This window comes from Dasypus novemcinctus, chromosome 26 (assembly GCF_030445035.2).
Source record: "Dasypus novemcinctus isolate mDasNov1 chromosome 26, mDasNov1.1.hap2, whole genome shotgun sequence".
Classification (NCBI taxonomy): Eukaryota; Metazoa; Chordata; class Mammalia; order Cingulata; family Dasypodidae; genus Dasypus; species Dasypus novemcinctus.
The window spans coordinates 35,306,013-35,319,586 of record NC_080698.1 but is presented as its reverse complement, the minus strand read 5'-3'; the positions used below and the strand labels follow the sequence as shown (position 1 = coordinate 35,319,586).

Below are 13,574 nucleotides of genomic sequence, written 5' to 3'. Positions count from 1 at the left end.
TGTGCGCATTAGCACTGCGCATGGGCCAGCTCCACACGGGTCAAGGAGGCCCGGGGTTTGAACCGCGGACCTCTCATGTGGTAGACAGACGCCCTATCCACTGGGCCAAGTCCGTTTCCCTTGGACACGTTTCTTTTTTTTTTTTTATTTTTTTTTTTTAATTTTTTTATTTTTTATTGACTTTGTAATAATATTACATTAAAAATATATATGTGAGGTCCCATTCAACCCCACCCCCCCACCCCCCCTCTCCCCCCCCCCAACAACACTCGTTCCCATCATCATGACACATCCATTGGATTTGGTAAGTACATCTTTGGGCACCTCTGCACCTCATATACATTGGTTCACATCATGGCCCATACTCTCCTCTATTCCATCATGTAGGCCCTGTGAGGATTTACAATGTCCGGTGATTACCTCTGAAGCACCATCCAGGGCAGCTCCATGTCCCGAAGACGCCTCCACCTCTCATCTCTTCCTGCCTTTCCCCATACCCTTTGTCCATTATGTCCACTTTTCCCAATCCAATGCCACCTCTTCTATGTGGACACTGGATTGGTTGTGTCCATTGCACCTTTATGTCAAGAGGAGGCTCAGATTCCACCTGGATGCTGGATGCAATCCTCCCATTTTCAGTTGTAATCACTCTAGGCTCCATGGTGTGGTGGTTGTCCTTCTTCACCTCCATCTTAGCTGAGTGTGGTAAGTCCAATAAATCAGATTGTAGGTGCTGGAGTCTGTTGAGGCTCAGGATCTGGCTATCACATTGTCAGTCCAGAGATTCAAATCCCCTAAATATATCTTAAACCCCAACATTAACTGCACCTCCAGCACATTAGCATGAAAGTCTTATGAAGGGAGATCCCATCTGAGTCCAGATTCATCACACATAAACACCATTTCCAAAGAGGGGCCATCTGCCCTGGTAGTTAACCCCATCGGCCATGACCATAACTCCCATGGGTCTCTTTAGCCCTCAAAGGAACCAATATCTGGGGGTTGTATCTGCTTTATCTGTCTCTCTGACTCTGCTCAGTTGTGCATGAGGGCAAACCTTCTGCCAGCCTCCAGACTCTTTTTTAGAAACTCGTAGCCATATAAACTCATTTCTCCTTTCCATTTCCCCCTTACTTTAGGTCAAACAGCATTTTAAAGTCATGGTATTTTATGTAGACATGGATATTCTGCTGATCCGCATTGAACCTTCCGTATAAGGTCATTTTCCAGTTGCATCATCAGTTGGTAGTTGATAGTGGTCCCTCGTTGCCAGGGAGGCTCATCCCCGGGTGGACACGTTTCTTAATGACTGTTGTCTTCCCACCTGTATCATAGGGACAGTAATAGTGCCAATATGAGATTTGTTGAATGGGCAAATGAAAAAAAGTTCACAAATGCTTGTATCATTTTTGGCACATAACTTATAGTCAGTAAGCATTAGCTGTTAACATTGTTATTAATACAGTGTAATACCTCTTTTGCTTGCTTGCTTTTGCCTTTAATTTTGATTTTAGAATAAGTGGATCTCAAATAGTGGGTGTAAAACTAGTCTTTTAAATCATGAAATTGTGCAGTCTTTGTGCATCTTTGAAATTGTCAAAGCCATCTGCTTTGGATTCCTGCGTAGTTTCTATTATTGATTAGTTATAACAAGGCATGTAAAGATAACTTGCTCAAATTTTCCTTTATTTCTAACTTTTTTACTCCTCTAAGATAGCAAAGCAAGAAATGGATTTACCAAGATTTTGTTTCCAAAACAGGGTGTTATACACTGTTTCAGTTTGAGAATCGTCATATTTAGTCAAAACTATTAGGTCAGTTCTGAATTTTCTTTCTGTTATACCAGTGCAAGTAATAACTTGTTTGCCCCCAAACTAGATGTAAAGATTGGTAGTGTTGATAAATGTGTTTGGTGGTGCTTTTTATTTGACACATTAAAAAATCAATAAAAAGGGCGTCATTTGAAGAGGCTTTGTTATCTTATGTTAGATACAGTAACTTGACGGAAGCTATTACTTCTGCTTTATATTAAAATACTGTTTTATATAATCTAGTAAGTAACCCTTCAGAAATGCATGATTTGTGTTGTTCTTATAGGATACCCAGTGCTTTCATCAGACGCTAAATGTCTTTCTCTAATGATAAGTTGTCATTTTTGTTTTTATAGAGTTTTAGTAATTGCTAATTAGACTTGCATGAAATTTTTAAAAAATATTCTGAGTTCTGGTGTGCATTAACCATTCGTGAGAAAAAACTGTGCCTACATTAAGCATGGGGATGATTTCTACACAGTGAAGCCCATTTTTCAGTCATTGATCAAGTTCGATTCTGTTGAGAACAGTTCTGGCCACATGTGGAAGGACAGTCACACAGTGACCACTACAGCAATAAATGAAGCGGTGCTCCAGGAAAATTACTGGGTGCTGCAGGTCAGAAACAGTGGTTTCCTTTACTGATGTGGACAGTCAGAGCTGTTCAAACATTGCCATTTATTTCCTCAGAGAAAGTTGTAAGATGAAAGTTTTATCAAGTAAATCAAATACAATATATTTTGTGATAAGCTGCCAGTCTTTTTTTTAAAAAAACTCGGTATAGTTTCAAACAGAAAAGGTGAGCCTAACAGATTCAAGTTTGTAGTCAGTACCTTGAGAGTTTTTTCCCCTTTCTTTTTCACATATTTATTTATTATTTTTCTTTATTAAAGAAGTTGTGGGTTTACAAAACAATCATACATAACATGGAGTTTTGAGTTTTGCCTATCACTCGTATGTAATTAGAAATACTTCCAAAAAAAAAAACACTTCAGAGAATTTAATGTTTATATGTGAGAATATTAAGTGGCAGCTTGCTCAGAAGGGTAGGTCTATTTTTACCTGGCTGCCTGTTAGGTGAGTGTTAGCTGAGGCGTCCTGGCACCCACTTTTGACTGCGCTTTGCTCCTGTGTGACCTGCCTGGTTGATTTCTATGTGTTTGATTTAAAGGGGTTCACAGCTACACAGAGTGTTTTCTGTTGGACAGCCCTGCATCTCAGATGGGATTGCACAGTAATTACTTTGTCAAAATGCCCCCTCCCCCTTTGCAGGAGATTCAGGATTTTCTGTTTTCCCTCTGTGCAGCTGAATTTTCAGGCACCGTATCCCCACCCCCCAGCCCCAAGGCTCCCAAACACAGATCACTATTGATGGGCCCTGCATGTGCTCAGACATCCGAGAGGCTTGCTATCTGAACCTTCCATGACATGAATGCTGTTGTCGAGAAGGGTCGAGAAGCAAACAGGGAGTTGCTGTCTAGACAGCCAGTGCACGGGATGGGCCTGACAAAGGAAAGATGCATTTACAGACCAAGGAGTCATTGATAGAAAATATTTATCAGGCATGTCTGGACATCGCCAGCATTCTTATGTGGTCATTCTAGGGTTAGATGGCAGCTAGGCGTGTGTGACCTCCTACGCACAGGGCATAGTTTCAACTTGGGCTCCAAGAGGGTTCCTTGGTTAAACGTCCTAAGAGATGTAGGATTTTTCAATCATCAACTAAGTAATCCATGTGTCCGCTTGGATGGAAAGAAAATTCCCATCACCTGTTTCCTGTTTGTAAATAGAATTTTGAACCATTTGTTTCCTGCAGGGTGAAGAAACCAAAAGCCTGACTCTTGTCCTGCATCGGGACTCTGGCTCCCTGGGATTCAATATCATTGGAGGGCGGCCCTGCTTGGTATGTTAATCGCTGAAATGTGTTTTTCTTTGTACTGGTCTGGCTGGCAGGGAGGGTTCAAGGTTTGGGGGATGAGGAGCAGGAAACCTTGCCCACTTCATTCTGTAATTAGAGATTTCACTGTTCATTTAATATCCTGACACTCGGGTTTTTATTTAGTTGTGGTCTCTTAGAAGAGCATTGTCTCAGTAATACAACAGTAAATCTAAACTTTCTGGGTGCGTTTTTGGTTGTGTAGCAAAGTCCAAATTCCACAAGGCAGGCTGCAAACCAGGGGCTCCGATGAAGGTCCTGGATGAGTTCCTAGGAGAGGCTGTCTGTCTGAGGAAGAGATGGGAATTCTCTCCCTCAGTACTGAAATCACTTCCTCATTTAAGGCCTTCAGCTGGATGAGATGTCGCGCATGTTGGCGGCAGTCTCCTTAGTTGATTGTAGATGTAATCAGCCATCTGTGCAATCAATTCACTGATGATTAAAGTTCATGAAATGCCCTTGTGTTACAATTTGCTTGACCAGACAAATGCGTACCATTACCTGGCCGAGTTGACACATTTGCCTACCCATCACACCCTCCTAGCTAAACGGGAGATGGGGTGACCAGACTGGAAGTCTAGGCTGGCCTCCTTAGTTGTGCTCTGTCAACTCTTCATTAGTCTATTAGGGAGGGATTCCTAATTTGTGAATTATTGCATCTCTTTACTTTTTCCTCCCACCACAGCCCTTTGGCCATCCCCTTTATCACCAGCATCTCCTCCAGAAATTCACATCTATCAGGGAGCAAACTGGGACTCAGAGAGTTTGAATAATTGACCAGGTTTGTCACCCAGGGAACACCAGGATGGAGACTTGAACCCATAATCTCTGACTTGTCGGCAACAGCATGTTTTGCCATTTGGCATGGATAATGGAGAGTTGGTTGTACTTAGTTTACCTTCATAACTAGTTTTCCTTCTCCAGCCCCAACCCAATTTTCAGTTTTTGGAAACTTCTTCAGTAAACTCAGATTCACTTCATTGCTAGATGTTTCAGAGGTTTCTGCAGCAGAAAGAGCCCAAACAAGCAAGGCTAGTCTGTTCTCTGTGTCAGGTCTAACCACACCAAAGAGTCTCTAGGAAAAAAGAACCTAGTGTTTGAAAACCTCTTGAAATGGAGAGGTGTGTGTATGGCTTGTTAACTGTTGGGATATCTGGCAGATCAGTGCCAACGCTACCAGTGAAGGTGGGCATTGGTTTCTGTACCTCTCCAGGGCTGGAGTGATACTTCCAGCCTTACTGGGACACAGCTCTACCTGACACTTGTCAAAGAGCTTATTTTAGGTTTTATTTCTCCTTGACTTAAAAAAAATAAGTTTTGTAGTTTTGATTCTTGTTCTTGAGTTACGTGTTCTTTTTTGTGGGAACTACATTCTTGTGCTTCAGAAGAAAATTTAATTCCATAGATCACAAGGGTGTGTTTGTCATATTGGTTTAAAACAAAAACAAAAGAACTTGACCTGATTAGCAGAAGTAGCACAATGAAACCTAAATGCCTTCTGCACTGTTGACTGGAAAATCTGGGAGGTAATCAAGAACATACTAAAAAGCCAAGATGAGCAACAGTGGACAAACATTGTTAAGTTACTGGAAGTAGAATGCAATTCAGATGATGTGTGTTTCCCAAGGAATTCTTGTGTTAGCTGTTTGGTTAGATTGTGAAATATACTAGCCAGAGGGCTCTGACATAAGGCTTTTGTTGCGTGATGCATTGCTAAGAGTTAATACTCTTAGCAAAATCACATCATTCATTTGTTAATTTTCATATCCGTAAAGAAAAGGCTGCTCTATCAGACCTTTTACTTCAGCCCTTGGCAAGTGTACTTCATTGTCAATTGTCAGGTACCCCTGCGATGGAAACAGTCCCTTTCATTTCTCTTTCCTTCAAACCTGCAAAACAAAATAAAATGCAAATCCTGTTTAGGTAACCTTAATAAATAGCTCTGATTTAAAATGCGTTAGGAGAGGAGCCAAACAAACTAAGAATAAGAAGATGTATTTTAAGAGAAAAATATATCAAGAATGGATTTGATCTGGTTTTCTTTGATTTTGTGCTTTCTGTATTTTTTGTATCTGCCCTCATTCCCTCATTCCCCCATTCCCCATCTCCCTGTCTTAATTTAACCTAAATTCTGGTGTTAGGTTTTGCTTGTTCCTCTCTTTGCTTGAACTTTCTGATGCTCCTTAAGAAAAATTACTTGTATACAGTGTAGGGCTCTGTGAAACAAACTGAAGCTAAAATCCCATTCCCTTTCTCACTCTTCTTCTCTGGCCAAGAAATGCAAAGCAGTTAAATCAGGGTAAACAGATCTTTTTTCATTTGATATATTGACATCACCTCTTAGAGAACTCAAGCTTGTTCGTAAATCCTTTGTGGTCCACCAAGACCTTTTAAGTTCCTCTGATGGAATATTCCGTAGCCTGGAATGCTGGATGTCTGAATTTGTGTATATTTTTGAGGGTTTTTCAATGGGAGACAGTGGTGCACAGAGAGCACACGCAAAAGAATCAGCCATCCTAAATTTGAAACCCAGTTGTGCTACTTCTTAGCTGTATGACTTTAGGTAAGTTACCTAACCTCTCTTAGTCTTGGATTTTTTTCATCTATGTCATGGATAATAGTACTTCTTTGGGTCATTCTGAGAATTGAGTAATATACATAGAACTATCACTGGACACCTGGAACTTAGTTTGTATTCAGTAAATAGAAGCTGTTGTGTAGCTTTGCACTTTCATTTGAGTTGTCTATGTGGGGAACTCCACAAATGTGTTTGGACTGGTGCATTAGTAAGGCTGCTTTGAGAGAGGAAGGAGGCCATGTAGATATTCAGACTGTAAAGGGTTATTGGGGAATAGGTCTATGCAGAGCACTGTGATGCTAGGCAGGGATGCCTTTTGAGGATAGTTGATCCAACACAGCACCCTCGGTTTTGGTGACCCTTCTCTTGGAAGAGTGTTGATGAAATCCAGATGGCAGTTAGAAATATATCTTTGTCACATGGGGATTAATGTTGGGAAAAACACTTACTGCTCATTTTAGGTTATGATTTTGGTTCCTTTTGATGGATTATATTTATAACATTTTACTGTGACCGTATATGAATGTGAGAGAGAGCCAGAGAGTGAGTGTAGATGTGTGGGAAATGTACACTCTCATAAGCTCAGTTATTGCTGCTGTGTTTTGAAGGGGTAAATTGAACCACATTCAGAGTCATCCCTTTTCCTCTTTAAAATATAGTCTTGTTGTTTTTTGATTTTTGCTGTTTAAAGAAATAAATATATTTTCATAGTTATTTTTTAACAAAAGGAATTTGTGTGTATTTACATTCAGAGTAAATATTATTGAAATATGTCTGCTTATGGCATTATGGCAAGGAGGTTACCGTGGTGGTAGATTTTGGATTTTTTGTGAAACATCCTGAACTTATTTTTCAAATGGTTTTATTTGGAAACAACACAGCTCGTGCCATTCAGTTTATAAACCTGTCTGTTATTCACTAGAAATTTAATCCACACACTTGGAGAGAATTCATCACAGGGCTGTTTGGAAAGACATTCATGAAAAAGCTGTGCAATTTTATTTCATGAGCTTTCTGGAGCCTTTTGATTTTAAGAAAAGGAAGTAGTTTGAGCAGTTATCTGTCTTCTTTCCCAGAAAGTTTTAGCCCTGGCTTTTAATTCAAAGATTTAAAGGGAGTTGAGGTTGGAGATCAGAATTTATTAGAATTGGGCAAGGGGTGGGAGCAGCAGCACTTTTCCGATGGAAATCAGAGCAAGAGTGAAATAACTATTTTGATTATATCAGATTATTAGATTTAAAAGCCTAATAATACTTTGTGCTGGTGAAGATGTGGGAAAACACTCTATCTGATGAACTCCTGGTACAAACTCTCAGGAGAGTAATTTGGCAGTATTTATGAAATGTACATATCCTTTGACCCAACAGTTGCCTTGCTAACGATTTGCCCTATGTAAATGCAAGCAACATTTTGCCAGAATACAGTTAGGGAGGGTGTATTATTCAGCCAAAGGGGTGCTGATGCAAAATACCAGAAATCATTTGGTTTGATAAAGGCAGTTGGGGTAGAAGCTTATAGTCACAAAGGCCTAAAGAGTCCAACTCAAGGCACCATAAGAGGTACTTTCTCACCCAGAGTCTGTTGCCATGTGTTGATACAAGATGGCAGGTGATGTCTGTGAGGGTTCAGTCTTCTCATCCCAAGGCTTCATGGTCCCAGCTTCTTCCAATCTCAGCAGCAGGCTGAGATAAGTCTTGTCTCTCTCCGGAGGCTTGTTTCTCTGGGCTCAGCTGCTCTGCTCTCTCTACAAGTCCAGCTGTAAACTGTCAGGTGAATGGCTCTCTCTCTTTTCCTGGGGCCTCTCCCCTGTCTAATGGAGGCTTCTCTCTTTCCTCGTGTGTCTGCTTCTCTGTGTACCTACCTCCCAGGCTCCAGGATCAAAACTCTCTCTTTCTCCTCTGCCATGTCATTTTCTCTGTGAGTCCCTGCCCACCTAGGGGGCTCAACCTCCTACTGACATGGCCCAATCAAAGCCTTAATCATTATTTAATCAAGTGAAAGTGAAACCTCTGAATCCAATATAATCTAATATGCCCAGAAGAACAGAACAGGTTACAAACATAATCCAATATCTATTTTTGGAATTCATAAACAATATCAAACTGCTATAGAGGGTATTATCACAACGTTGTCTATGAGAACAGCAACTGGGAGCAATGTTCATTGTATGTATGTTGGGGTGCTGTTCAGCCATTTAAAGGAGTGAGGTAGATATGTGGGACTGATGAGTGGAGGAGCAAAATTTTTAAAGAGTTAAGTGAGAGAGGCAAGGTACCCAAGAGCACATCATCCCACTTATGTACATAAAAAAGGAACAGATCCTTGTTTAGAAGGGTGATGCATTAAAAGGTTTTAGGAAGGATATGTAAAGTGCAAATTGATGTTTAACAGGATGGAAGACAACGGATTGGGAATGACAGAAACTTGCCATTTTATACCTTTTGGTTTGAATTCTTTTACCATGTGCATGTGTTAGTTTTAGTTTAAAACAATAATTAGGGAAAACAAACAGTTTTTTACCTCATTACCCCTTTGACACCGGCAAGAGTCATTCACTCTTTGAAGAGTATAAGCTGTATTTTCATGACCAGCCTAATGCCTAGCATTCACGTGTGTTTTCTTAACCCAAAGGACAACCAAGATGGATCATCCAGTGAAGGAATCTTTGTATCCAAAGTCGTTGACAGTGGGCCTGCAGCCAAAGAAGGAGGCCTGCAAATTCACGACAGGATTATTGAGGTATGTGAACGCTGGCCAGTATCTTTTAATAGTCTGAATGCCATCCTGTCTTTGTCTGGCTCAGAGCAAACTGTTTGATAGGGGAGGGTGGCTTAAACTGGTAGATGGCTGGGCAGGAGGCATATTTCTCTGATTGTGTGAGACCAGACTGAGTGTTCATTGCCTTTGTGTTACGTTTTTGTTAACTATAGAGACACCAGATTATGAGTGGCATGTTCACGATGTGGCTCTTTTCATGCGGAATTGCATCTGTTTTGTATGCTTCAGTTAGAGCTTCGTGTAAAGCCACTGGAGAGTTGCACATTAGTTAGAACCAGATGAGCAAATCCTGTTCAAATTGTGCCTCTGTTCATATTGGTTATCAGGGTACCACGGAGTCAGCTTTGGAGTTGCTCTAAGGCCTTTAGCTCAAGGCAAACGATTATTTGCACAAATGCATAGTCCCACTCTGTGCTTTTTGTCAGCTGTACAGGTTGGTTGTCCTGGAATGTGTGGGTGAGGGTTGATATTCATGTACATCATCACCAACATCTTCATTTTCACTTCTTCACTTGTCATTTCAAACTTTTACACAGCCGTTTCAGACATTTATGCTGAGGAAGTAGATCTCTCAGTCCCACTGTCAACACTTTGAAATGGGGTTGCATAATGTTCTAGGATGCTCTGACTTGCTGAAAGGGAAAGAATTTTTGTTGCTTCCTTGAATAGACTCTTGCTGCAAAGTTTAATATAGATAACTACTTTTTTGGTTGGCGTTTTTGACCACTTTGATTATTCTCTTAATGGGTAAATGCCTGGGTTGAATTTTGTTGCATCTTCTATTAGGAGAAATTTAAATGTGAGAATCCAAGATTCCCAAAATAAAGATACTCATGGGCCATAGCCATAATATAACACACTGAATAGAAAACCAGAAAAACAGCACCAATACCAGTGGATGTTTGTTGTTCCAAACACAGTTGTGTAGCAATTGTGTGGTCTGTGTGTTCTGGGTCTGTCGTGGTATGTTTCAAAACCCTGCCCTGAGTGGGAGCTGTGACTGTGAGAGAAGCTGTGAGTGAAGTTCACAGCACCTAGTGTAATGGGTCTCGCTTTTCCACTTCCATCTGGACGAATTCTGCAAAGTGCAAAGCAGTGTGTTCCAAAATAATTTATATCATCAGGAAAATGTATAGTTAATTCTCACAGGAACAATGAGCTGGACTAGTTAGGGTGGAAGGATTACTTGTTTGAGGGAGTCATACAGAGTGGTAACTTACATATTAAAAATAATTATTTTTAAGATTATTAATATTGTTACATCCTTTCCACTTTTTGAAATGTTCTGAAACTTTTAAGTTCTTTTTGCCATGTGTTTTATGGTCATTCTTTTTAATTCCCAGGTTGGGAGAGTGGATTTTCCCTAACAGGAATTTTCCTGGGCAAAAGTGCTTTCTTAAGAGCTCAAATGCAGATTTACTGTCCTTTTCTTTTTTTTTTTTTTGGAGAACGAATACATTTTCTGAGGCTATTGTTCAAAAAGATAAGTACAGCTTCCGTTGCCAAGGGTTTGGTGGAACAGCCAGTTTCTCTAAGAAATGGAATTTCATTGCTCTTATGTTTTGCAAATGAGAAATCTACAGCTGGGCAGGATTTTCTCTTGGCAAAGGGTGATCTGTATTTGAAATGTTCAGTACGGTTTCTTGTAAGTCACATTCCCCTTTTGGACAGTATGTAAAGTATTAATCATGCCCCAGTGTTGAGATGAAAAGAAGAATGATCACAATAAAGAAATGATATCTGTGTAATTGTAACTGACATACCGTGCATTTCTCCCTCAAATTCTAAACTCTTTTGACACAATACAGTGATTCCCATGATGTGAAAGTATGTTCCTTGGTTCACTTCACCTGTGCCATGATTTTTATTTTTTCAAGTATGTGTTTCGTTTTTTTTTTACCCAGTAGTGAAAAATCAGAGGATTATTTGTATTTTTTTGTGGGGTTTATTTTGCCAAATTTCTCCCTTGGGGAGCAGCAGAAGTGGGCAAGCTCCTATCAGACCTTCAACATAAGAATCTTATTTCTTGCAAAAAAGAGTCTTATATTAAATCCTTAGAGACTAATTGAGTGTTGTCCTTACTGCCAAGTCTTCACCAGTTATTCTGCAACAGTTGGTGTCTGTTACCTGAAACCAAGCAGCAGTTCTAAACTATATCAGACCCAGCTCCCCCATGCCCACTCAGTTTCAACAACTATTTTGAAATGCCACCCATCATAAATGATAGATGTACATGTATGCACATATATAATTTAAAAATATGCTGTAATGTAGCAGGAAAATAAGAGAAAGGAAGTTTTAATGGAATTTATATATCAGTGTGTAAATGCTTGGGTTCATTGACATTAGGAGAGCCTGGGGAATTGTGAGGGGCCTGCGCCTCAGTGTAGCCTCACTGTGCTGCCCCAGTTGTGAGCATTGCTGGGACTCAAGCGTGAGACCATGCATGGCCTCCCCATCCACAGAGGTGAACAGATCTTGATGAAATTCTGAGCCCAACAAAGTTCAATCTGTGTTTGGTTTACACTGAAGTTGCATTCCTGGAAATTTCTGTGCGTATTGAAACTGCAAAACATACTTTGTATTTATATGTGAAGCACAAGTTGGATTCTACACTCAGGTAATCATAAAGAGTTTATTTTACCTTAATGAGTGTCGAGAGGGATACGTGAGAATTGTGCTGGAGCAGACTTCTTCATGGTTTGTGATACCTGGTATGTGGGAGGACTTCTGGCATCCCTGGTCTCAGCCCTAGTCACTGTGACAGTGATGCATGCCCCTACAGATTTCCAAAACCCCTTCTGAGGGAGGCCACCTCTGAGACCAGCCACCTCAAAATGCAGTTGAGTTGCTCACAGACAGAATTATCAACATTACCGGCTTTGGGTCTGACGCCCTGAGTTGGCCTGTGGTGGAGCAGTGACGGGGAGTCTTGGGCCCCCTCATGTCAGGGGTCTGCCCAGTCCCTGTGGCTGCAGCTCTGGAGCCTGAAGGCCCAGGAACCCACTGGAGTTTTGTGTCCCCCGTCCTCCCTGGGTCAGGACAGACAGTCTCTTGTGCCCATCATACATCACAGTGGGTTCTACTTATCCGGATATTAAGCCTTTGGTTTTTCAGTGTTTGCTTCTCTCTCCAGTGTCTGCTTCTCTTCTTCTCTGCCCCCTACACTTTTACTATGAGTTGTCTCAGGTCCTTTGCACAACCTCTGATCCCACATTTGATTACATATATTCAGCTTGTATTTAGAAAAGTAAATTTGATTTCTCCCTAGTGTCTTTTATAGTCTTTCTAAACCGTAAATACCTCAGTGGTTTTAGTTTTTAGCTTTTCTGGCTTGGAGCCTGCTTTCTGAACTATATGCATGGCTGCTATACCTTAATACCACCAGAAATCTTAAAGGAGCTCTGACTTTATTCTTTTGAGCAGTTTTAAACCTTTGGAAGAATCTTTCCGTGCCCCAAAGTATGGGTTAACCAACTGAAGCCTATTTCTCCACAAATATAATACTTTCCTCCTGTGCCTCTAGAGACTAGAGGCTACCCAGTTCTTGGGTTAGTTATTTAGGAGAGCGCAAAAAATAAAAATCACACAGGGTCATTATTGCCCACACAAATCCCTTAGAGAGGTGCCATGTGGAAAACACATCATCTCTCAATAAGTCTAGCCAGACAGATTCCCCTAGCATTGGATCATCTCATTGTTTCCTCATTTGAGTACCACAGGAAATATTTGACTTATATGTGAATACCACATTTGGCAAAGTACTCATGCAGAGAAAAACACAGGGAAACTGAGACCCACTGAGGAACCAGCAAATTCACTTTGAGGCATGTGCTATATATTATTTCACTTTTTTGATCCAATTTTTTTGTTTTTTTGGCATCACCTGCATGATGTAAGTTAAATGTCTGAGTGGTTCAACTCCACTGACCTTCTCTATCAAATATTTGTAGAGGCCATCCACATTGACATTTCTTGACAGTCATCAAACTTTTTGGGTTGGGGAACTGAGCTCACTTTTTCTGTATTGTTCTCATCTCCCTTTTGGTGGTAAGTCAGTCTCTATAACAACTTTGTGGGTTACATGCAATGTTCAGTTGTGCTTTGAGATAGCAAACTTGAATCTCTGGGTAGAGTGAAAGTGAAATACTTTATCTCCCTGTTGCCAGTCACCATTTTTGTACTATCTTCTGTAAATACGCGTTCATCTCAGAACTGTTATGATTTCAAGACCCAAGGTATGATCACAGAGGCCGTGTAACCTCAGAGGCCGTTGTGTAAACCAGTCATTCTCCATTTTGTTTGCTATAGGTTTAATTGGTCTGTCACTGCCAACAAGACTGGGTTACAGTGTAGACTAGAAAGGATTAGCAATGCCTTCTTTCCCACAGCCAGGCAGCCTAATAAACTTGTTAGAGAGAAGATAATGTTCTGAGACCAACTAAAATTGGATTTACTGAAAAGAGCATTT

At 40.6% G+C, this 13,574-nt stretch overlaps 1 protein-coding gene across 1 annotated transcript in view; it reads left to right on the top strand.

Moving 5' to 3' along the window:
• PDZRN3 (PDZ domain containing ring finger 3) overlaps positions 1-13,574 on the top strand; it is a 240,348-nt gene that overhangs the window by 19,237 nt on the left and 207,537 nt on the right. The window contains exons 2-3 of the mRNA XM_058288725.1: positions 3,628-3,714; positions 8,957-9,064. Of these exons, the coding sequence (XP_058144708.1) occupies positions 3,628-3,714; positions 8,957-9,064 (195 nt within the window). The remainder of the gene's footprint in view (positions 1-3,627; positions 3,715-8,956; positions 9,065-13,574) is intronic.